Source organism: Lacerta agilis, chromosome 14 (genome assembly GCF_009819535.1).
Source record: "Lacerta agilis isolate rLacAgi1 chromosome 14, rLacAgi1.pri, whole genome shotgun sequence".
NCBI classification, from domain to species: Eukaryota; Metazoa; Chordata; class Lepidosauria; order Squamata; family Lacertidae; genus Lacerta; species Lacerta agilis.
In genome coordinates, this window is record NC_046325.1 from 47,865,853 (window position 1) to 47,891,848 (window position 25,996).

The 25,996-nt window shown below is 46.2% G+C and overlaps 1 protein-coding gene across 1 annotated transcript; it reads right to left on the reverse strand.

Moving 5' to 3' along the window:
• Positions 1 to 640: 640 nt before the first annotated feature.
• Positions 641 to 25,426, reverse strand: GLIPR2 (GLI pathogenesis related 2). Its single transcript, XM_033170686.1, has 5 exons — positions 25,279 to 25,426; positions 12,601 to 12,709; positions 7,710 to 7,813; positions 5,908 to 5,985; positions 641 to 906 (listed from the first exon to the last, which is right to left on the reverse strand). The coding sequence occupies exons 1-5, from the start codon at positions 25,409 to 25,411 to the stop codon at positions 746 to 748; spliced, it is 585 nt and encodes a 194-aa protein (XP_033026577.1). The 5' UTR covers positions 25,412 to 25,426; the 3' UTR covers positions 641 to 745.
• Between the last annotated feature and the right edge of the window lie 570 nt (positions 25,427 to 25,996).

Consider the following 25,996-nt stretch of genomic DNA (forward strand, 5'->3'; position numbering starts at 1 on the left):
CTATGTGGCACCCCGGATTTCACTGAACAAATAGTACTCATCCAGATAGTAGCTATTCATCTAGGACTAAGTTCAAATTTCAACTAACTGGAAAAACTTCCATGCCAACGGCAAACCTTGCTCAATATACAGTACACTGCAGAGCGCCGTTTTCATCTTCTGTGCTCCCAAATGACAGACCATTGTGATTTCGACACATGCACTTGGCCAAAGAACACAAATGTTATTTACAGAGTGTATCCAGGCTACAGAGAGAACCCTGATACATCTATAAAGAGCATACAAAAAATATTATAAAGTACTGCAAAAAAGCAAGGGCTATAGGTGTGAATGGGACTCATAAGGAACTCAACTGTTTTGATACAATAGCCAAAATCAGACTGTTTACTTCGTAATTCACAATCTGAACTTGTTTTTTTAAAAAAACATTTAAAAGTTATCACAACTGAATTTTACTGAAACCATACAAATGTAATTTTTAAAAGGAACCCTAGACAAATATAAAGCCATTATTTGAACTCCTAATTTTTGCACATTCTACGTTTTGGGCTCCCTTTAGGCACCAGTTCCATACAAAAATCCATTTTGGTAGGCAGGATTGATTCTCGTGATTCAAGCCACTCTCCTTGTAGCAAGTTTGAAAACCATTTTCAAATATAAACCTGCTTATCCAAACTAATCCAATCCTCCGTTTTGCTTTTCATTAGCCGCTTGAACAGTCCTTTCCCTCAGGCTCCTGGCAATGTTATTTCCTTGGCGGGAGGACATTCTGTTCGTAGTGACCAGGGTTTACAATATTGCCAGCAGGCTCATATCGGGCCACCACAAATGTGGAGCCGTCGCTGGCAGCCGCCTTTCCAACTCCCATCTTTTTGGTGTTCTTCCAAACCATGGCTGTAAAGTGTCCTTAAAGAAAAATCCCACACAGAATCTATTAGGCTCTGAGCAAGAGTCTCATGCAAGACTGAGCAAGAACAGGACTTGGTTTCAGAAGGATTGCTCAAGGAAATTCAAGCATCCTAAGTCAAGGACATTAACCTTTGTGTGCAATAAAAGTATTTCTTGCTCATAACTTTCTAAAAGAACAATTGTTTTGAGGATACATTTGAAAGTTTTAAGGAGTGCTCCAATTAGTTAACTTGTTTGTCTGACCTCAGTTTCAGGTTCCTGGGTATGAAGCTCACTGGAGACTGTGGTGTTCTTGTGATAAACGCTTTTATTTATAAACACACACAGGCTGAGCATGAAATGGAAGAGCATGAACACTCCAACCAATCTTGCTCCCCATTAGGCTTCATGGAGAACCCCCAAAGTCATAGCTTTGGTTTCAGAAAAGACAGCATGTCAGTCCTCTTGAGAATTCCCAGCAACCAGTGCCAGATGAGACTAATCCAGACTAGTCGCTGGCCTATTGCTCTCGAGGCATCCCTAGTTAGTTCTATAGCAACACACCCGTACTTAACAGATGCAGTTAGTATATGGTTACCAGACGTCCCCGGATTTACAAATCTGTCCCCGGATTTCATTCAATGTCCCTGGATTTATATTTTAAGTGTTGTAGACTAATTAGTAGGGAATGAATGTTGCATGATGGTTTCAATGGCACAAGACACACTTCCGGCAATGCAAAATGGCGGACGCCACGACAGCGAGCATCTCCTGAAGCCAGCCAGAGCCAACTGCACTACCAAGCTGGCTCCAGGCTGCTGAGACTGCCACTGCCACTGCCAATGGGGAACTGGGGATGCCCAGCACGTCAACTGGGGGAACCACTGACACACACACACCGCGACCCAAATTGAGCTGGGATCGAGAGCACCTGGCCACCTGGCCGACTGTCCAGCAGCACTCTGGAGCCAGGAAAACCCCGGAGCCAACGTAGAGAGAAGGAGGAGAGAAGGGGAAGGAAGAGAGAGAAAGAGGAAGGAGAAAAAAGACAGGAGCTCCGAGCTTGCCACACCACTACTGCCACGGCCGCCACTGAGGTGGAGAGGTAGGAGAGCACCGGGAGGGAAAGGACACATGGCCGAGAGCAGGCCCAACCCGAGCCTACTGCACAGCAGCTAGTGCTCCAAGAGAGCAGGCCAGGGCCCAGAGGAAGGCCGCACAACAGAGGAGACCACAGAAGAGAAGATCTTACTTCTTAATTTTTTAAAAAAACAACTTTTTTAAAATAACTTTTTTTTCTCTTTAAAAAAAAAAGTGTCCCCGAATTCTTTGAAAAAAAATCTTGTAACCTTAAGTTAGTAAAGCTTCTAACAGTTAACTGGTATCTCTTCCATTTCCTGAAAAATTAAACCATGTGTCTTTGGAATCAATGCTTTTTCAAATTAAGGTGTTAGAAAGAGGAAGATTCAGAAATTACATTTGTCTCATGAGAAACCTCTATGTGGGACAAGAAGCTACAGTTAGAACTGGATATGGAACAACTGATTGGTTCAAAATTGGGAAAGGAGTACAACAAGGCTGTATGTTGTCTCCCTGCTTATTTAACTTATATGCAGAATTCATCATGCGAAAGGCTGGACTGGATGAATCCCAAGACAGAATTAAGATTGCCGGAAGAAATATCAACAACCTCAGATATGCTGATGACACAACCTTGATGGCAGAAAGTGTGGAGAAATTAAAGAACCTTTTAATGAGGGTGAAAGAAGAGAGCGCAAAATATGGTCTGAAGCTCAACATCAAAAAAACTAAGATCATGGCCACTGGTCCCATCACCTCCTGGCAAATAGAAGGGGAAGAAATGGAGGCAGTGAGAAATTTTACTTTCTTGGGCTCCATTATCACTGCAGATGGTGACAGCAGTCACGAAATTAAAAAACGTCTGCTTCTTGGGAGAAAAGCAATGACAAACCTAGACAGCATCTTAAAAAGCAGAGACATCACATTGCCGACAAAGGTCTGTATAGTTAAAGCTATGGTTTTCCCAGTAGTAATGTATGGAAGTGAGAGCTGGACCATAAAGAAGACTGATTGCCAAAGAATTGATGCTTTTGAATTATGGTGCTGGAGGAGACTCTTGAGAGTCCCATAGACTGCAAGAAGATCAAACTTATCCATCCTTAAAGAAATCGGCCCTGTGTGCTCACTGGAAGGACAGATCCTGAAGTTGAGGCTCCAGTACTTTGGCCACCTCATGAGAAGAGAAGACTCCCTGGAAAAGACCCTGATGTTGGGAAAGATGGAGGGCACAAGGAGAAGGGGACGACAGAGGATGAGATGGTTGGACAGTGTCCTTGAAGCTACTAACATGAGTTTGGCCAAACTGTGAGAGGCAGTGGAGGATAGGCGTGCCTGGCGTGCTCTGGTCCATGGGGTCATGAAGAGTCGGACACGACTGAACGACTGAACAACAAAAACAAAGCCTGAGCTTCCTCACACTTGGTTACCCAGTGCCTGTTTATTGCTGAATTATGAACAGCATGCTTCTACTTCCCCGCCCTCTATTCAGTCGAAAGGATACCGTATATCGCGGCGTATAAGGCGACTCGGCGTATAAGACGACCCCCCAACTTTTAATGTGAAAAAACAGAGTTTGGGGTATACTCACCCAGCCCGGGATCCATGGCTGCTGAGGCGGCGGCAGCGGCGGGGAGAGCGTCCCCCGCGCCACACAGGAGATTTCCGCGCTTGCCGCCCAAGCGCACAGCGGCCCCCATGGCTGCTGAGGCGGCGGCAGCGACGCCTGGGGCAGCGGGGAGAAGCTCCCCGTCGCCGCAAAGGAGGCCTCCGCACTTCCTGCTGAAGCGCAGGACGGCCTCCCCGGCTGCTGAGGCGTCGGTAGCGACGCCTGGGGCAGCGGGGAGAAGCTCCCCGTCACCCCAAAGGAGGCCTCCGCGCTTCCTGCTGAAGCGCAGGACGGCCTCCGCGGCTGCTGAGGCGTCGGTAGCGACGCCTGGGGCAGCGGGGAGAAGCTCCCCGTCGCCCCAAAGGAGGCCTCCGCGCTTCCTGCTGAAGCGCAGGACGGCCTCCCCGGCTGCTGAGGCGTCGGTAGCGACGCCTGGGGCAGCGGGGAGAAGCTCCCCGTCGCCCCAAAGGAGGCCTCCGCGCTTCCTGCTGAAGCGCAGGACGGCCTCCGCGGCTGCTGAGGCGTCGGCAGCGACGCCTGGGGCAGCGGGGAGAAGCTCCCCGTCGCCCCAAAGGAGGCCTCCGCGCTTCCTGCTGAAGCGCAGGACGGCCTCCGCGGCTGCTGAGGCGTCGGCAGCGACGCCTGGGGCAGCGGGGAGAAGCTCCCCGTCGCCCCAAAGGAGGCCTCCGCGCTTCCTGCTGAAGCGCAGGACGGCCTCCGCGGCTGCTGAGGCGTCGGCAGTGACGCCTGGGGCAGCGGGGAGAAGCTCCCCGTCGCCCCAAAGGAGGCCTCCGCGCTTCCTGCTGAAGCGCAGGACGGCCTCCGCGGCTGCTGAGGCGTCGGTAGCGACGCCTGGGGCAGCGGGGAGAAGCTCCCCGTCGCCCCAAAGGAGGCCTCCGCGCTTCCTGCTGAAGCGCAGGACGGCCTCCCCGGCTGCTGAGGCGTCGGTAGCGACGCCTGGGGCAGCGGGGAGAAGCTCCCCGTCGCCCCAAAGGAGGCCTCCGCGCTTCCTGCTGAAGCGCAGGACGGCCTCCGCGGCTGCTGAGGCGTCGGCAGCGACGCCTGGGGCAGCGGGGAGAAGCTCCCCGTCGCCCCAAAGGAGGCCTCCGCGCTTCCTGCTGAAGCGCAGGACGGCCTCCGCGGCTGCTGAGGCGTCGGCAGCGACGCCTGGGGCAGCGGGGAGAAGCTCCCCGTCGCCCCAAAGGAGGCCTCCGCGCTTCCTGCTGAAGCGCAGGACGGCCTCCGCGGCTGCTGAGGCGTCGGCAGCGACGCCTGGGGCAGCGGGGAGAAGCTCCCCGTCACCCCAAAGGAGGCCTCCGCGCTTCCTGCTGAAGCGCAGGACGGCCTCCGCGGCTGCTGAGGCGTCGGCAGCGACGCCTGGGGCAGCGGGGAGAAGCTCCCCGTCGCCCCAAAGGAGGCCTCCGCGCTTCCTGCTGAAGCGCAGGACGGCCTCCCCGGCTGCTGAGGCGTCGGTAGCGACGCCTGGGGCAGCGGGGAGAAGCTCCCCGTCGCCCCAAAGGAGGCCTCCGCGCTTCCTGCTGAAGCGCAGGACGGCCTCCACGGCTGCTGAGGCGTCGGCAGCGACGCCTGGGGCAGCGGGGAGAAGCTCCCCGTCGCCGCACAGGAAGCCTCCGCGCTTGCCGCCCACGCCCAGCCCGGGCTCCATGGCGGCTGAAGCGCCGGGGAGAGGCTCCATGCAGCCAGTGGCGGGGCGGAACTCCGGGTCATGATGTTGCCGGCGTACAAGACGACCCCCGACTTCAGAGAAGATTTTTCGGGCTTAAAAAGTCGTCTTATACGCCGCGATATACGGTATGTGTATATAAAAGCTTAATTTCTAAGATATTATGTGAAACTAGAAGTGTCCTTTATGTTATCCGCAGGGCTGGCCAAAAACATTCTGGCACCTGAGGCGAACCACAGAATGGCACCCCTGCACCAGGGAAGAATGGGTGAGTGAAGGGGAGAAATCAATTCAACCTCGCCCAACAGTTGAGGTGGGGGGGGGGAGGAAGAGAAAGGTCCACTCTCTGAATCACGTTGGGTGCATGTGGAGCCCACCATTTCCTTGCTAGGGGTGGGAGGAGACCAGCAGTGCCTCCTATTCACTGAGAGGCCATGGCAGAGGCAGCATTGGGGGGGGGTGCCAAGGAGGGGGCAGCTGAGGCCTCCAAGGAGTGTCACACAGCCATCATTGCCACCGCAGCAGCAGTAGGCGATGCATTCCTTAGAGACTGGATCTGTTGCTCCTGCAAATTCTGCTGCCCAAGGCAGTCACCTTTCCTTGCCAGCCCTGTCTGATTGTAAATAAGCAATGCCAAGCCCATACTCACCTGTCCCAGAGGAAAACCCCGGACTCTGAAAGTTGTAACTTTTTATTTCGTTGTACCATCTTTCAGCTACTTCACTCCCTGCAAAATGAATGAAAAGATGCTGTTGAATTGCAATTGATGGGGTGCAAAAATGCTGCCACTCTGTTCTTTTTCCCCCTCCGAGACAAGGCAGCTCTGGCCTCTCAAAATACATTCTAACCAAGCTAGAATTAAGTTAGTAAAAACCCCAAAGGTTTAGAAAAAAGTGTACCATACACTATTCTGACCAACAGCAATAAGTAGCTGAATTTAAAATGTAAAGAGAAAGCAATTTTTTGACTACATAAGTATGTCTTTTGCAGTTACCAAATGTCCTGATGCAGTTTTCTTCTTAAAAAATGTATCAAAATATGTAAAATGCGTATTTTGAGAGAAAATAAATTTAGAAATGTTTTGGTCGGTGGGTGTAAAATCACGGAGATAACTGACAAGCACTAAGCACATTTTCAATTTTATAAAATTCAGATGTTTTAATATTTAATGCAGTTAAATAACTTTAAATATATTGGATTCAGTAGTTAGGTTCTGCCTCTTTTCCATTGATTTACACCCTACCTTACCCTTGGGCCATAACATTTCTGGGCTGGATCTTTTTCACATGAAAGAAGAAGCATTTCAGTTAAACACATTGTGAACTTTGTATGAGAAATCGGGTTGGCAAAAACGGAACTCTACAGCGCCACCTGGTGTCACAGTGTTATAATGCATATACAACGCATATAAAGTGCTTTTTCTCTGCCAATGTAGCTGAATCCCTGGATATGGAGACGCAAGCTTTTTAGAGGAAAGGTGGGATACAAATGTAATAAATAACTGAAAAAATAGCAGCTGGCTCACATCCAACTAGCAAGTTTCAGGGGTGAGTGAGGGTTTGAGCCTGACTCACTCTCTGTTGTAGGTATAAGCCTTTTATTGACACAATACCACACCAGCTCTCTGCCTAGGTTCAATGAGCCTTGACCTAATCAAAGCATACAACCAATTCCAACTATTGAAAATTAATAATGTTTATCTTAAACTTCTTGCTGCAATCCTATGCTCATTTAGGAGCAAGTTCCACTGAATCAAGAGGGACATTTCCCACTTGAACATGCATAAGTATGTCAACCTTTCCCTTTTTTGCAGAAATTCCCTTATTATAGCAGTGGGGAACAGCAGGGAGGGTTGACAGCTATGAAGTATGGCACTGCGCCACTATTAGACTGACAAATATTAAAATGCTTTCAATGGTATTTTATCACATATGTGTTGCTTAGATTGCAGTCCTTACAGTTTTGGGAGGAAAATGTTTGTTTGTTTTTTTAATATAATTTTTATTATTTTTTACACTATACTACTACAATATAAAGTTATATCGAACATTTTCATACATTTTCCACTTTGGCTTACAAAGCCATGACTTCCCTCAATCCCTCCACATGGTTTTCTGAATTATATCTTGATATTATACTTCTTTAATCAACCATTGCTTACATTATCATAAAATTCCTTCTTACTTTAACTACCATACTTACAATAATATTTCTACACATTAACTACAAAACTTCTTGAAATCCTATTAGCGTATTCAATTGTAAATTGTCTTTTAAGTAGTTCGTAAAATTTAACCAGTCTTTGATGAATTTCTGGTCCCGCTGTTCCTGGATTCTTCCCGTCATTTTGTCCAGTTCTGCATATTCCGTCAATTTCACTGTCCAGGGAGGAAAATGTTTGAGCACTTCAATGTTAACAAGTCTTTCCTATGTGCCGGGTACTTATCTTACCTGACTGATCATACGAAGCCCATGCGAGGTTTTCCCCACACTTCCCACTACTGGATTCAGGACTGTGTTTGAGGATTCTGGTGCTAGCAAGTGCTTCTGAATACCTAGACCAAAAAAAAAAAGGAGAGATCTTTACATAAGCGTAAACAGACTGCATCATGCTGAAGTAAAATGGGTGCCAGGTTGGTGAAGGTTGTTCTAAATAAGGGATCTCCAAGCTTTCCTTGCCTCTGGCCGGTGTCTCCAGTGACAATTGCGTGGCGGGCCAGAGGGCAGGGGAGCACACGCCTGTATGCATGCACACACGCTATTTCTGGGGCTCCTCCGACCCGGAAGTGGGTCCCTGCGCTGCAGCATGTCGGTAAGAGTGGGAGGCGGTGGTGGTCGCCGCAGGCCGAATAAACGAGTCCCTCAGGCCTTATCCGGCCCCGAGCCATAGGTTGGTGACCCCTCTTCTAAATGAAGAGTATGCACAATGTTCCGTGTAAGAGCAGCATAGTGCCCCAGAGCTACTCACACCATTGTGGAAGACTTTTCAGGAAGTTTTTTTTAAAAAATGTTTGATGCTTTGCTGTGCTTTTATTATGCTATAAGCCACCCAGAGTGGCTGAAGCAACCTAGTCAGATGGGCAGGGTGTAAGCAACTTTTTTTTGTCTTTATCATCATCATCATCGCCATCATCAAACACAGCCTCTGCCCAAGCTCCTCTCTTTGGTCCTCCTAGACCAGGCTTCCTCAACCTCGGCCCTCCAGATGTTTTGAGACTACAATTCCCATCATCCTTGATCACTGGTCCTGCTAGCTAGAGGTCATGGGAGTTGTGGGCCAAAAACATCTGGAGGGCCGAGGTTGAGGAAGCCTGCCCTAGATATACCTTCCTTTGGCCTTAGAAATGGGGTGGAGGATGTAATAAAGGAGTGGCAAGGAGTGAAAGATTACATGAAATTACAGAGCTCCGGATTTTTAATATCTTGATAGATATTTTTAATATTTTGATAGATATGTAATGAAATGGGTGGGGGTAAACAAGATGAAATATGTAAAATAAGATAACAATTATAGTAATAAGTAACACAGCGAAAGAGATGAAAGTAAAATAGAGGCTTAATGAGATCACACAGGGGTGAGGGGGAGTGGGAGGAAAGGGGGAACAAGATGGGGAAATGTATTTTGATGATTTAATGCTTGCATGGTTTTTATCTTTTCTTGTATGGATCTGAAATAAATAAAATTTAATTTTTAAAAAAGAAGAAATGGGGTGGAGGACTGACAAGCACCTATTTCCTCCTCCTGTCTCAACGGTGGAGTCAAGACCCCCCCCCCAAGCTAAAACTAATAATGTCAACACCAACGCTAACCCTAACCCTATGGATGTGAAGGGTGAGCCAGCTGAATTGTATTCTGCCACTGTAATGACAAATTGTGTGTGGGGGGGTGAGGTTCCAGAGTTTATGGGTAGAAAATGGTCCCCCAGAATAATTTGAAACTGGGTTGTGCAAAAGAGGTAAATTTGAGGGTGGGCCATGCCATATTTGTGGTAGAAAGGGTAAGAAATTGTTTATTCGAAATGAGTTAACATTTAATGAGAGACTCTGGGGTGTTGACAGTGCTGTGTGCTTCTCTTTAAGCTGAGGTGATTCTCCCATAAAGATTTCTACGCTTCCGTTGTTGCTGAGTAGGTTTTGGCCCACCGCACTGAAGACAGACATGGCTGCACAGTAAACTTCAAACGGGATCTTTCACTTAAGATCCACATACGTCAGAAACAAGCAAGCAGAAAGAGAAACGAGAACGGACAGCTCAGGGAGGCCGCTTAGGTTTTCGTTCCAATAGACATTAACTCTCTAGTGGCTTCTTCCTCTCAGGACAGTATTACTGTAATTAATTACACACCATTGCCTTTTTGAACACTCCTTCTCAACAGACATATTAATTAACCCACAGAGCTGATTTTTCTTAATAGCTTGTGACAACGCTCCCCTGATAAAGGTTTTGCAGAACATCTGCTGTTGTATCTTGTGTAGGACAGTATGGTAGGTCTCTAGTTCCTCTGAATCTCTTTTTAAAAAATTGTATTTTGCACCAGTGTTTACCTTGCATGCCTTTTCTGGCTGTCACACTGAACAACATTCTGACAGTTGTGTGCTTGATTCCATGCAGTTCTCCCCATACTTTCGTGAACAGCCTTTCGCAATGAATCGGACCTTATGCCATTCATTTTACCCTATTGCATTTTACTTTTTTTCCAGCACCCACTTACATCCTATTGGGTTTTCTGTCTGAAGGCTGGGGAGTGAGTATCTAGGTTTGCTTGTCCCGCATGGATTTTATATCTTCCTTTGGCTACCCTTTTCTATTGATGGGCTTCTCTTTCTGGCACGTGTGCAGCATTCTCCCAGAATGGCCTAGTAGTGCTAACTTTGTCAGACAAATGACCAGAAGGATTGACTTGGTTTCCCCCATCTGATCTCAATATCTGCCTTTGATCCTCTTCTGATACTGCTTTTTGCAAAGTCATTTGCTGTATTCAACCAATGAGTCCTGCTAGCTTGACTGAGCTTTCCCCCTCCCTCCAAGTCTCCCAAAGCAGCTCAGGGGATCGAGAGAATCCCCAGAAAAGCATGTAGGAGAGGAAAGGAGAGGTTGTTTGGTCCAGAAAGCACAAATACTTGTTCTGATATAATTATCACCTTAGTATGATGCCAAATCCCACCCATCTTACTGATAGTCACTTTGTGTCTGAATTCAGGATTGTGGGCCCAGACACAGTGAGGCTGCGAGCAGCTGGGGACTAATCAAGGAAGATGAAATAGTAACAAGACAATTACTTTGGGATAAAAGAAGGGTTAAGGATCACTCCAGGATGTACATCAGAATGGGGTGACCTCTAAGATCACCATTTCGGGGGGTATCCTGGCCCATCTGGGTGTCAGGATGGAAGCACCTCCCCCGGACACCTTTAAGGGGGCACCCCAATCCCTTGGAGAGGGGTGGGGTGAGAGTCCCAATTGCCTCCCCATCTGCATTGACTAGGAATTCAACCCAATGCCTTATATCTGCCACCTCAGTTGGCCCCACCCCAGCCAGCTCACCCCCAAGCTACTGACATCTACAACCACTCCCAAAGGCCTTTCTAAACATCCAGCAGCCACACCTCTGTGCCCACTGGCAAAAGATGTACCCCATCAGGTCTGAACAGGGCTCTGTTATGAACTATAATGCCAGGGTGCTGAATCACCCCCCCCACACACACACACATCTGCCCTACCAGTGCTGCCACACCAACAGTTCAGACCAAAATATAGACATTAAGGGGGTGTTTCAAGAGCGAACTCTCCAGACTGGTAGGCTGGTGAGGTAGATGATGCCTTTTCTGTTTCTCATATTCTTGCCTAGCTAAAGACAAGGGCATCTGGCAGGGCTTTCACCACAATCAGCGATGTGAGCCAGGGCATAAGGCTGTCTCCCATCTCATCCCCCTCCGGCCCCTTTTCCAGACTGGTCTGTCTTAGAAACCTGCACCTGAACCCTTAAGGAAGACTGGGACAGGCACATATCACCCAGCACAAGACCCTTGGTAACCAGTGAAGCAAAAAGCTGGCTGTGCATTCGCTGAACCACAGCACCCCAAAGAAAGCAAGGGAATGGGCTGCCTGGAAAAGCCTGGTCTCGTACTTTGACCAGTCCATGGAGCCCAACACAGTCTCTATGTCCCTTAGGACAGTGTATGTAATTGGTTTTCTGGTGTCCTGGGGGGTAGTGTCTGCACCAGCCTTCTAGCAACTTCCATACATGGAAGTAGTCACAGAGGTCTGGAAGTTGCAGGAGTTTGCTGAAGAATGTGAACACAGCTATATGCAAAGCCGTGGTTTTTGCAGCTAATCCCCGTTCCTTAAGGGATATGAGGTATTTCAGAACATCCTCCTCCTGAGAAGGAGGAGTGTGAGGCAGCCCTGCCGTGAGACCTAAAGGCTTCCAAAGACGACCAAGCCCTAGAATACGCTTGGAATGTGATAGCGCAATGGAATGCAATGCTCCCTGCTTCCCAGTGTGTCTCCAAGTGCCCACAGGTCCCCATGAAGGAGTTCTGGTAGTGGCCAAGCCACAGGTGCTAGCACCATGAAGCGATCCTCCTCAAACCAGCCAGCTGATATCTTTTCCTCAACAGCAACATGATATCAACTGTTTAGTTATTAAGAGACAGGGTGAGCATCAGAATGCTTGAGAGATTATATAAATTTTATACATCCAGAAAACTAGCATATGAGGGATAAAGCGAGGCAAGGCCCCTTCTCTGAGACATGCTAGGAGCTACTATGTCTATTCTGGGTGTTTTTTTGTACAAAGAAGCATCCCGTCCTATAAGCCCTACCAACTGTGTGAAGTGGTCCAAGAAATGGTGGTGTGAATCACTGGCAATACCTAAGAACATTAGAGCTAAGCTACATGCACCCTGAGTTTGACCAAACTGCAGGAGGCAGTGGAAGACAGGAGTGCCTGGCGTGCTCTGGTCCATGGGGTCACAAAGAGTCAGACATGACTAAATGACTAAACAACAGCAACATGCACCATGTAATTTTGCTTGTGTTCCTTAGCTCTAATATTTAGGATTTAGCTCTAACAACATTTAGGATTTCTTCTTCCTTTCAACCAATGCTTATAGAAATTACTAGAGATTTTGCTGTGTGCCGGCTTGCTCTTCCAAAATATGGTACCACTGGAGAAGACAATTATGCTGATCCCGGCAGTGTGTGTGTGTGTGTCTTTTTTTGTTGTTCAAGGAAATAAATCCACGAGGATTTGAGTATCAACAAACCAATAATCAAATCAAAAGTACTGCAATACCGATAAATTCTTCAATTAACAAAATAAAGACGTAGTTGTACTCACTGTTGTGCTTCCCTGTTTAACTTCTTGCAGAGTTTCAGTGAGGGAACACCATGCTTCTTCCTGTAGTCATTGTGGGCTTTTAAGACCTCTTCCGCAAATTGCTTGGAAGCTAAAACGGTATGAAGCATTAGAAACTCAAAACAATTCCATTATCTGCTTCAGGCCCAAAATCTTACCTTGTTCTTACATTTGAAAGTCTACAAAATAAGGGGAAAAATCAGTTTAACCAACTCTTCAGATGGCTTGTTTTAAAACAGCTGCACCTGAGATCACTTAGTTGCACAAGCACTGGCGAGAGGGGATGCTTTATGATATATGGCATTGTAGAGAAAGACAAGAAGAAAGGAACTATATTATACATGTAATCTGTGGCATTCAAAGCTTTTGACCTGTTATCAGCATTTCTGTCTTATAACCATAACCTCCTTAGCTCATCTTCAACAACCAATGCAAGAAAAGTAGCAGAGCCAATTTGTTATGAAAAAATAAAAATTTATGCTATCTAAAATTAACATTATGCAGTAAGAACTTAGGATGCACATCAATCTTTCTTCATGCTCATCTTTTACTTTTGTATGTCACATTTCCAGCAAGCAAACTGAGCACAAAACAGCCCACAATAGCAAACAATTAATACATAATAATTAATACAGTGCTGCAGTGGGGCTGGGTGGGAATGCTGCTTTTCACCTTACCCTTCTGTGCATTGGATCTTCTGAGTAGTTTTGCATGAAACCTCAGCTAATCTCCAAGAAGCAGGGAAGTTTGGAACTATTCCATTTAGTAGTGCAATGACTTTCTCTGGAATGTGCATCACTCATTCATGTTGGGAAGATGCCAAGTGACGTCTCTGCCAAACTATTGTATTCCAATGTGTTCCACTTTGTACTCTCGTCTTTTTCAAGAAAGTTTGTGGTGATTTTTCCTACTTTCAGTGCAACTGCAGCACCAGCCTGGTGGGTGTAGACTTGCAAAGCACTATTAATGCACCTAGCAATAGGAATCTTCAGTAAGATAGTTGGTGATGCTCTGCCTGCCTGCCCCTACGGCATGTGGCCCCTTCCCCCATTTGTTTCCACATCAACTATTGCCCCCCCCTTTTAATTTTCAATTTATTTTGTACTAAAGTGCATGTGTACTAATAAAATTATCATTTTTAAAATGTAGAAGCAAATGCTGCAATTGCTAGGATAATAGGAGCCAACTCCTAGGGGCCGTGGGGGCTTTGGCCCCCCACAATAAAATACTTGAGGGGGCTGGGCCCCCCCAAAAGTTGATGGGCATTCCCATTCAAATAGTGGAACTGCACCATGTGATTGACTGATGCAGGGTGGGGCTTACCTGGGCCCCCACAATATTTTATTCAAGTTGGCACCCCTGGCTATGATTGTAAAAAGCAAATCAGTAAATGAAATACCGGTACTAACTTCAATAACGCCAGTGTCCAGAAGAAGCAAGAATCACTTCACACCATGTGATCGGAAGCTGCATTCCTAAGTGTGCATTCTAGGGGGTAAATCGGAAGCTTAATTCTCACTTAAACATAAATCAGCCCTGAGTGCTCACTAGAAGGACAGGTCCTGAAGTTGAGGCTCCAGTACTTTGGCCACCTCATGAGAAGAGAAGACTCCCTAGAAAAGACCCTGATGTTGGGAAAGATGGAGGGCACAAGGAGAAGGGGACGACAGACAAGATGGTTGGACAGTGTTCTTGAAGCTACTAACATGAGTTTGGCCAAACTGTGAGAGGCAGTGAAGGATAGGCGTGCCGGTCATCCTCTGGTCCATGGGGTCACAAAGAGTCGGACACGACTGAACAACAACAACAACAACAAGGATTGCAGTCTTAGAGCAAGATCCTAGGTCAGTAATGCACAAACCACTTTTGTTTCTGCTGTGGGGACAAGAACTGAGGGGTTATAGGGAATATAGTATGAAATTAAAAGACGCCCGCTTCTTGGGATAAAAGCAATGATAAACCTAGACAGCATCTTAAAAAGCAGAGACATCACCTTGCCAACAAAGGTCCGTATAATTAAAGCTATGGTTTTCCCAGTAGTGATGTATGGAAGTGAGAGCTGGACCATAAAGAAGGCTGATCGCCGAAGAATTGATGCTTTTGAATTATGGTACTGGACTCTTGACCCATATTTATGTTTAAAAAGAAAGAACAGTACACAAGCTTGGGTCAAAGAAGCACAGGCACTTCCAATATTTAACAGAAGAGGACAGAAATTTCCATCCCGTTACCAATGTGTTTACTGTGCAACACGCTACACATCCGAGTACCAAATATGCAAAAGTGCAAACGAGGCCATTCATCCCATTATTGTCAGATCCAAATCGAAGCAGGTCCTCCAAGGTCGCCAAAGCTTTGTCTTTTAGCTGGTGATGCCAGACCTGGGACCTTCCACATGTAAATTACTATTGAGATATGACTCTCCCAATCGTTGTTGAATTAACTATTAATCTGGTAGTCTTAAAATGCCCTGCAATATATAATGCTGGATTTAGATACCACATTTAGTATTAAGATTTAGGACATATTTTTTGCATGATGTGATGTACATTATGCGCCTCACATTAAACTTTCCATATCCGATAATTAATATGCAGATCTGCCAAACAACTACATTTTATTAACTCAATGAAGATGTACAGGAACATAAAATTCTACGTTTACAGAGTTATAAAAATATGCAATTCTAATATTGCTCTCTCTATCTCTCTCTCTTTCCCACACACACACACACAAAGACATGGAGTCTCCTAGCATACGGTAACAACAACCAAAATAAAGCCAAAATCATCCAGTCAGCAATCAAGGAATGTTATCATTTCTTAAAGATGCAACTGTGCTAGCACTGAGAAACATGAACAATAAATGACTAATTGCTTCCCGTTTCTGTCCTCTGGAGCCTGAAAGGCATCCAGATACAGAGCCTGCTTTGTCAGTTTGGTAATCTCAGCACGATGGGCTCATGGAAAAGAAGGGAGCAGCTGGACTTTCCAACAAACTTGGAAGCAGAAACTGCTTTAAAAAAAACACGATTAAGTGAATTTGAGTTATATTCCCTGATCTAATGCATGACCTGTCAGTATAGACTTAACTCCTAAGCATGTGATCCTAACATACATTTAAATGGGGATAACGTACTCCCGAACAACTTTCAAATAATTGCAAGCCCAACGTATTCCCTTAATGTTCATAAAGTGTTTTGAGCACTTTGCGATGCTGTATAAATACAAGATGCATACTGTCTTGAAATCCTTTGGGAAGAAGGAAGAGATATAAAGTTAATACATAAATGCCCACACATCTACCCCAATTAATTCTGGAAAGAAGTCTACTCTTCTATTTACTAGCATAGCTCATGTGTCTTTCAGCAGTGCTTGGGCAAGTTCTCTCAGAACAGGGAGGGAGTTCCAGCAATTTTGGGACAAGCGAGAGATACTAACAGGAATACCTGTACCCAGTTCCAGAGCATCACCTTCTGAAATATTGCTTAGACACAGAGATTGACCAGGAAGGTTTATTCTAGGTGTGAGTTTGGGATTTAGAATCATAGAATCATAGTTGGAAGGGACCCTGAGGGTCATCAAGTCCAACCCCATGAAATGGAGGAATCTCAACTAAAGCATCCAAGGCAGATGTCTCTCCAACCTCTGCCTAAAAACCTCCAAGGAAGGAGAGACCACAACCTTCTGAGGAAGTCCATTCCACTGTCAAACAGCTCTTACTGTCAGAAAGCTCTTCCTGATGTTTAGTTGGAATCTCCTTTCTTGTAACTTGAAGCCATTGGTTTGGGTCTACCCTCCAGAGCAGGAGAAAACAAGTTTGCTCCATCTTCTATTCCTTCAGATACTTGAAGATGGCTCTCATATCTCCTCTCATTCTCCTCTTTTCCATGCTAAACATTTGGAAGCCAATGTGGGTTTCTTGCAGGGTGTGTGTGCTGCAATACTGGGGATTTCAGGATATGTAGAATGCTTGGAGGTGGGTGCAGGCATGGCTGCCGCATCCTGATTCTTATAATCCACTATCTGCTGATAAACTGCTGGGGTTGAAAAGCCCAAGGCATTTGTTGTGTGATTCAGGCTTTGGAAGCTGCCTGTTTCATGCAGTCGCACTGACTGCCTACTTTGGTTTAGATCCTGCATATTTCAGGTGGGGCCCTGGACTTTAGCAATGCTAGTTTGATGGTTATGAGATGGCACTGCTGGTCAGTGGCTAGAAGACCACTGGTACAGTTAGGTATGGTTAAGGCTGCCTCCCTCCAAGGGTGCCAAATTGAATAAAATATTGGGGGGGGGGGACAAGTAAGCCCCACCCACATCAATCACAAGATGCAGCACCCGACTACCATTTGAATGGCAATGCCCATCAACTTGGGGGGCCCGGTTCCCTCAAATATATTACTGTGGGGTGCAGGTATCTCTGGCTCCTATGCTCTTTCCTTTGGCAGGGCTTTGCTCATGCGTAGTTTTGTGGGAGCTGCTGTCTTGCACTGCATCACCACTGCTGATCTGCTCTTGTTAAATTCATAAATGTGGCCCTAGTTCACCAACTTTTGTGTTTCATACCATCTCCTGCTTCGCTTGCAATTTAATCTATCCGTTTTCAAGCCCACTCAGTGGATCTTAGCAGGCAGCAGAACTAACAACTTCTAGAACAGTGTTTTTCAACCTTTTTTGGGCAAAGGCACACTTATTTCATGAAAAAAAATCACGAGGCACACCACCATTAGAAAATGTTAAAAAAAATTAACTCTGTGCCTATATTGACTATATATAAAGTAATTTTCCCACGGCACACCAGACAACATCTCGCGGCACACTAGTGTGCCGCGGAACAGTGGTTGAAAAACACTGTTCTAGAAAACAGTACAGCTTCCCTTCCTTCGAACTCTGATTCATATATACAGAAATCTATTACACAGCCTGCAATGAGTCATTATCTTGGGGTTTTTTCCACTCAAGTCTTCAAAAAATGCTAATGACTAAGGTTCCTGAAAGCCGCTTGTTTATATATCTGCAAAGCTAACAAATCTGTAACAAGGATTTATAGAGTGGTGGGAAGACCTTCAGAAGTCATGGAGATAGGGATCTTCCAACCCTGAGACTGGGGAGGGTGTTGGGCTCCACAAGCTAATATTTTACTAGAAGCTAAACGTTGCTTCAGTCACTAGCATGGACTAGAACAGGGGTAGGCAACCCAAGACCTGTGGGCGGATGCAGCCCAATTGCCTTCTCAATCCGGCACACGGGCAGTCCGGGAATCAGCGTGTTTTTACATGAGTAGAATGTGTGATTTTATTTAAAATGCATCTCTGGGTTATTTGTGGGGCATAGGAATTCGTTCATATTTTTTTCCCCAAAATATAGTCCGGCCCACCACATGGTCTGAGGGATGGTGGACCGGCCCACGGCTGAAAAAGGTTGCTGACCCCTGGACTAGAACTACTCCAGAGCAGACTTAATATTGCATAAAGTTAAAGGTACCCCTGAGCATTAGGTCCAGTTGCAGACAACTCTGGGGTTGCGGCGCTCATCTCGCTTCACTGGCCAAGGGAGCCGACGTACAGCTTCCGGGTCATGTGGCCAGCATGACCAAGCCGCTTCTGGCGAACCAGAGCAGCGCACGGAAATGCCGTTTACCTTCCCGCCAGAAAGGTGCCTATTTATCTACTTGCACTTGACGTGCTTTCGAACTGCTAGGTGGGCAGGAGCTGGGACAGAGCAACGGCAGCTCACACCCAACCCACAGTGCCACCCATGTCCCTTTAATATTGCATAACCTCCAACATTTTGTAAGAAAAAATCGGGGCACCCCCTCCAGCTTCCCCCACCTGCATCACTTGCCCCCTCCCTGCTGCTGACCCCTTCCTCGCCCGCCTGATCGCCCCCTCCTTGCCTCCCTTCTCTCACCAATGCTGTCTTCAACCTTCTGCTCAGCAGCCTCAAGCTACCTCAGGGAGGTTGCCCTAGGCCAGGGGTCTGCAACCTTTAAGACACAAAGAGCCACTTGGACCCGTTTCCAAAGGGAAAAACAACAACTGGGAGCCGCAAAACCATTGCGACATTTAAAACAAATATAACACTGCATATATTGTTTCTTACCTTAATGCAATAATAATAAATAACGTATAGGAGCCAATGCAAAGTATAATTAGTAAAAACAACAAGAATAAGTTATTACTTTTTTGCATTGACTCAGGGGCGTACCCAGGATCAAAACTAGGGGGGGGGGGCAAGTCATGGTCGTTCAGGTTGTGACATTTCAGCACGGAAAGGCGAATGAAACCAAAATTTTAGGGAAATTATATATAATTATAGCAGTGCTTTATTACAGTAGTTATTACAATTATTTGCTTGGTTTTTTTTAAATTTTTATTCTAGTTACATGTCTTATACCAGGGGTGGCCAACTCCCAAGAAACTGTGATCTACTTTCAGCAGTGATCTACCTCCGTTTTTTGGGGTTCAGCTCAAAGTTGTTTTTTGGGGGGTGTGGTGGGTGGGAGAGAGGGCTTCCCCCTCTAAGATAGGTTGGCAAGCGAACTAATAAAGAAAGAAAAAGGGGGGGTGGGAATGGAAAAGTGGGGTGGAAAAATATAAATTGGGGGTGGGGTGGGATGGGGAGAATATCTATTAAAAATATGTAGTAGTTTAAAAAATAAAAATAAAGGGGGAAAATCTTTTTCTTCTTTTTCCTTTTTTTGAAAACAAAAACAAAAGGGGAAGAGAAAAGAAAAAGGGGGGATAGAGGGAGAAAAGGGTAATAATAAAAATTCAAATAGAGTGGCTGCAGCAGCTTGGGGGGGTTGTTTGTTTTTCGTTTGTTTGTTTGTTTAAAAAATGGGATTTCTCCCCTTGGATTAAAAAAGGAGGTGAGGAAGAAAAAGAGAGGGGGGTGGGAGAGCAAGGCAAAAAGCCAAAAAGCAAAAAACAGGTTTGGGGGGGGAAATCACGGCAGGCACTGCAGCGCGCCGGCCTCAGGGCTCCGGGCCCCCGAGCCGCCCTTGGGGCCGTCTTGAGCATGTACACCGCCCGCAGCGAGCGCTGGAGAAGCACCGGTTGACGGAGGTTTCAGAAGCAGCCCGGACGTTTTCACCGCCGCCGCCCCAAAGCAGGTCTACTTCATCCTGTCGGCGACCATCGCCGCCCTCCCGTCACGGCGACGCCTGGCCCGCCTGCTCCGCCCTCCGCGCGGCCGCTTTGAAAAGGATTCCGCCCGACAGGGGCCGATCCAATCGCCGCCGCCACCTCCCGCCGCCTTTATTATCCCGACTCTTTTCTCTCTCTCTCGATAACTCGCAAAGCCCAGCTCCTTCTTCTCCCCGCCCTAACGCCACCCTCATTGGCATGTTCCCCTCAAACAGGAACAGGCATCCCGGCGGCTCATTGGCCGGACGAAGCATCGCTCTCCCGTGCCCGCCTCCCGCCTTCATCCTCAGTGGCTACCTTGGCGGTAAGGCCCCGGCTCCGAGCCTATGCGCCAAGGTGGGCGATCTGTCCTGCCAATCGGCACGCCGAGGTGGTAAAAGCTCAGCCCTCCCCACACGCTTATTGGTGTGAAGAAGTTGCTTCCTCTCTCTGGGAGTGGTCAAGGTGGACATCAATCTTGGGTCTGTCCTCGGGAACCCCGAGAGGGCTGAGAAAGACCGCCCAGCTGTTCAACGTTGATGCGGATTATTCATGGGTTTTTTGGCCCCCCTTTTTTTGCCGATAACCATTTAATTATTATTGAAAGGGCATTGAAAGGGGGCATGCCGGAGCCGCGGGAGACCTGTCAGAGAGCCGCATGCGGCTCCAGAGCCGCAGGTTCCTGACCCCCGCCCTAGGCCCTGCAATGCTGGCAGACGCCGCGATGCCTAGAGTGGCCTCTGAGAAAATCGGGGCATCCCAGATTGGGATCAGGAGTCGGGGCAACCTCTGTAAATTCGGAATGTCCCGATTAAATAAAGACACTTGAGGGGTCTGATATTCTCCTAATGGAGATGAGAATATTGGGATCATGATGTGGCAGTCACACAATCCCCCTCCTTCTCATGATTTACTTTAACCATGGGATAGGATTGCTAAATGCACCAGCACAAGTCATGATCTGCACCAGCCAGAATTCAAACCAGCATTTGAAACAAACGGGTTTGCGTATTCTGGTTAACAAGGAAACTGAATAGCATGCTTAGCACCAATGCAATAGCAGCTAAAAATCCCACAGATTAAATAAAATGTTTCATGTCTTGGATATATGGTGGACTCGGATTTTTGTTTTTGCAAGATTAAAAAGAAGATTCATTATAACGAATTATTTTGGTCAGTAGGATATAACAGCATGTCCTTTTCTATTAGACACACAGTGTCTCAATGCTTAGTTAGACATATCCCAGGATTTCAAGACTTGCCTCAAAGGATATCATAGCTCATTTAACACAAAGAACCTGTAAATTCTTAGTACAGTCTCTTTGTAAACTGCTTTGGAGGTTTGAGATGCATATACATTTTATAAAATAAATACACGACAGAACTAGACTCCTAATTATAAGTGGTCACTTTTGGTGTGGAAAGTGTTCTTGCAATGCAGAACTGTAATAGCGAAAAACAATGTACCAGTTCCATAAAGGTTTTGTAGCAATACTGTATATGTAAGTAATATTGTGTCCTTGTTCACGAATGAGTGGAGTCCTGAGATTACAGATTAGTGAGCACAGAAGTAAGATTGCAACAAAAGCATTTGTGGCTCCATTAACATTTCACTTCCTGGAAGGTAAGAATACATCTGAGGATTTAAAGTTCATTGCTGTTGAATAGATTCACATATACAAGCGGAAATCCCCATATCCTACTTTAAGCTATTAAATGTTCACCTTGCAAACAGTCATTCCTTATCGACGGAATGAAAAAAAATTGATTTGCCAGCATATTTATAAGGATGTTTTCAATACTGTAGCAGGCTGTTTACCATTCTAAACGGTAAATGCTTTCAGGTTTTACTCTTGTTGCTCAAGGTTTGTTGTAGCTCAGTGGTCTTAAAGGTAAAGGTAAAGGGACCCCTGACCATTAGGTCCACCCACGGACGACTCTGAGGTTGTGGCGCTCATCTCGCTTTACTGGCCGAGGGAGCCGGCGTACAGCTTCCGGGTCATGTGGCCAGCATGACTAAGCCGCTTCTGGCAAACCAGAGCAGCGCACAGAAACGCCGTTTACCTTCCCGCCGGAGCTTGCACTTTGACGTGCTTTCGAATTGCTAGGTGGGCAGGAGCTGGGACAGAGCAACGGGAGCTCACCCCATTGCGGGGATTCGAACCGCCGACCTTCTGATTGGCAAGGCCTAGGCCCTGTGGTTTAAACACACTGATATTTGTGTTTCTTATGGTTTTCTTCTATTGTATGCCTGGTATATTGCTAAAATGATAACCTGACAGATGCATACTTAGATATTCTACATTCTAGTCCCTGAAATCTGGGTGGCACTAAATTGTATATGCAGATTGTTTCCCAATTATACAAATCAGGTGGTGGGTTAAGAAAGGCTGAAGCAAGCCCCTCTCCTCCTGACCTCCCACTGCAAACCGCCCCTTTCCAAGTTGCTTTTATAGTAGGAGTGGAGAACATGGATTTTCCAGATGTTTCTGGACTCCACCAGCCATGAGGCCAAGCCAGCGTGGGCAACGGAAAGGGAGCTGGAGTTGATGAGAGTCCAGCAGTATCTGGCTCCCAGAGAGGTTTCCTGCTCTGTTGTAGAGGAGTGAGAGAGAGATGGCTGGGTTTTCTTAGATATTTCTGCATGCAATGACTATATGAACCCTCAAAGGGTACTTAACAGATATTAAGACAATTTCGCATATTGTAAGGAGTCTAACATTCTTTCCTGAGGAAGATGGGAGGGCAGGGAATACAGGATGTTCCTTTGCTGTTATTACGCCTTACTTGTTGTTTTTAGCTTTCTAAAATTATATAAAATCCAATAAAAATAGTATTTTAAAAGGTCATTTAAATTTTAAAGGCAATAAATAATAAAATCTCTTCCTGATAATAAACTCCGTTGAACAAAACAGGACTTACTTGTGTGGAGAAATGTGCTGTTTGTCTAACAAAGTAACCTTCAATCATCAAAGGCCTATTTTTTTAAAAAAAGTATTTTTATTAAAGGTTTTCTATTTGATCCTGGGTCTTGCTAATGACCCATTACCACCGGGCTGCCACCTCCAAGGGGGATTAGTCCGGAATGCATTCGTTTTTAATATACCATAGGAAGCACCAGTCTGCCTTAATTAGCTCTTAACACATGCCAATTTCAGAGGATTTAGAAACGTCTAATACAAATGCACACATGGGCCTGTCATCCAATTTTAACACACAAGTTCTGCTCTACATATTTCAGGCAGGCTTCCAGATCCTCCCTTCCAATGCTTAAGCACCAATTTCATGTTTGCCCATTTCAAATATTTAATACTTAAATCATTTTTTTTAGTTCAAACTACTGTCAAAGGTGGCTTGCAAGTTTTATCAAACCTCTTCTAAATCAAGAGAAAAATAACAGAAAATTATAAGAGAAGCATCACACCGTAACACAGACCAGAGGTGTCAATCAGCTGTGCTTTACTCAGAGTAGACCTATTGAAAATAATGGACTTAATGTAGGTCCATAATGATCATTTGTTTCAATACTACCCATAATTTCCAAATATAAACTATTGAGGTGCTTGTGCCTGGCTCAGAAAAACAACAGACACTCTGCACCTGATGAGCATCACCCAGGGAAAAAACATTCTATAACAGAGAGTACCCTTTTCTGATTAAATGTTTTGATTGCACCCTTTTCCTGCTTTTTCTCATTGCAAAACTGTTCCATGGAAGAGTGACAAAAAGATTGTGACATCAAAGCCACCCACATATTCAACACTCTGCACATCAACTTCACAAAGAACATTGACACTTGATTTTTAGGTACAGGTACATCTGTGTGCACCCTGAAATTATCAGGCTTGGAGAAACTCATAGCATTAGCAACACAGAAATCTGTTGGCTGGATGAAGTCTTAAGACACACTTCTAGCCTTGCCTACATGTGGGTAAAACCAGTTGAGCTTCTCCGATAGTGCAGTTTACTCAAATACACCCACACCCAGGCCTTGTACACAATCAGAAGTTACAACATACAGCTAGTGATTACCACTCCTGTTGCTATTTATGGCAGACCAAGAGAGAATGAAAACACACGCACCCTTTCTCCATGTCTTCCACCCGCAAGTAAAAACAATGGGAGAAAGAGGTTTTGTCAGGAGGACTCAGAGGAGCACTGGTCTTGGTGATTTGGTCGCCTGAATGACGGCATTCAGGGATTCAGTCTGTTTGACCCCAAACTTCGTGGAGAATGGCTAAGGACCCTTCCTTGCATCGGCTGAGAAAGTCAAGCTGTGTTCCTTCAGCCACTGTCCTAGGCTCCAGTCCAAAGTGCTAACGTCTGGCACAGAAGACCAAGGAAAGCTATCCGTTTAAAACAGACATGTATGTGGAAGCCTCTTGAGATAGTTCCACTGTAGCTCCAATTGTTTGTGGCTACTGACCCTTGCTGGCTGGGAATGATGGGAGTGGCAAGTCCAACATCTGGAGGGCCACAGGTAGGTGTCATACTCCTGGTGTACACACACACTGTGCATATCCTTCTCCATTCTGGACTTTCCCACCACATGCAGGGCTCTAAGGCTGCTGTGTTGTGAACATAGCTGCCTCCTAAACGGGCCTAGTACTGCCAGACATAACAGTTGCAGAGTTTTGCCTTTAAAAGCTGTAAGGCTAGTAGACATGTAAAAGATACAGCTTTTGCCATCGCAGCATCTGTTGGCCGAAGAAAAGCTACAGCTGTTACATTCCTGCTTGTTTTACAGCTTTTGAAGCTACATAAACTTTGTCAGGAATGAGAGGGGGCAGCCCCATGGGACCTGCATCACAATTTCCTCCCTCCGCCTTGCAGAGACACCCTTGCTTCTGATGCAGAATGCTGGCTGCTGCTCCAGAAAACAATGTTCCTTGCTCCAGAGCAGCTTCTAGAACAGCAGTCTAATTCCAGAGCCTCCTTTCTTGCGGGAACTTGAGTGTGTCTCGGTTCCAAATGTGAACCCTGTATAACACAGAAGCGCCACAGCTTGTTGGGATGCCAAAATCCTATTGCATAATAAGCTGTGTAACGGGAGGAAGGAAAGTTGCTCGCTCCCTCTCACCTTAGGCGGGTGCAGCTGTGCAGGCGAAGGTCCAACATATATTGGGAGCTATTTTGAATTCTTGCCAAATAGGTTTGTGCTGCTCACGGCTTACTTCCTGCCCTCTCTTAATCACATCCTCCGAGGAAACGCAGAGCACCGCTTGAAAGCTAACGGACTCTCTCCCCCCATGGCTATTGCTGCAAGCAACAGCTACCTTCTAGCACATTATACCGAAGTTCATGTATGTAACGGCAAATCCAATGCATAAAAAAGTGGCGCATCCTACGCAGCGAGTTCCGGGTTTCTTCTGCGCAACGAAAACCCTTCCGGGCTACTGGATGAAGCTCAGCTAAAGAGCCATTCAGATCTATGCACATCGAGGCACAGAGCAAGGTTTTATAATGGGGGGAGGAGGGGGGGAGCGTTTATAGAGAAGGAAAGCTACGAGCTTCGTACAGACTCGTTCACCCACCTGACTTGCCCATAGTCCCGTCCTGGATGCTTAGCTGCTGCAGAATCTGCTTCTCGAAAGCCCCAGGCTGCTTTCGTGTTTTTTTCCTGCCAGCCGCCTGCAGCTTCCTGGCGGTGCTCTGAGCTTTCTGCATGAAGCAAGAGGCTGCTGCGAACAATCAGAGAGCAATTGCCCATTCACAGGGCTCAAGCTGCCGGGTGACGCCTTATAAGGAATAAGGCCATTTGTTCCTTTTCTCAAGGAGATGCTTCTTTGTGGTCAGGGAGGGATTATTTATCTTCTAGAATACTCAGCAACGCAGGAAAACACTACTGTATATATGATTTTGCATACCAGTTTAGTCAAGTAACAGAAAAGTTAGCCTACGCTGATCTTGGGTGGGTGGGGAGTGTGAAAAGTAATTGAAAACATGCAATACATACTCTGAAAAGCAGCTGTTGAAGATTGTAGCAAGATGCACAGATTGTGGGGCAGCTATGTAATTTTAGATTTAAACCTTTTATTCCCCCCCCCCAATTTTGGGTAGTAGTGGGTGATGCTTCAGTTGCAAAGCACACAATAGTTGTTTATCTCCCCCCCCCCCGCATCCATGTTTGCTTTACAGCCGTTTCCAGATTCCTGATACGCTACAGCAAAAGCAGACAAAAGGCAGTGTGACGACGCAGATTTAAAGAAGAAAATGTTCTGAGCATGTTCAGTTCCGCATTTTAAATTCACT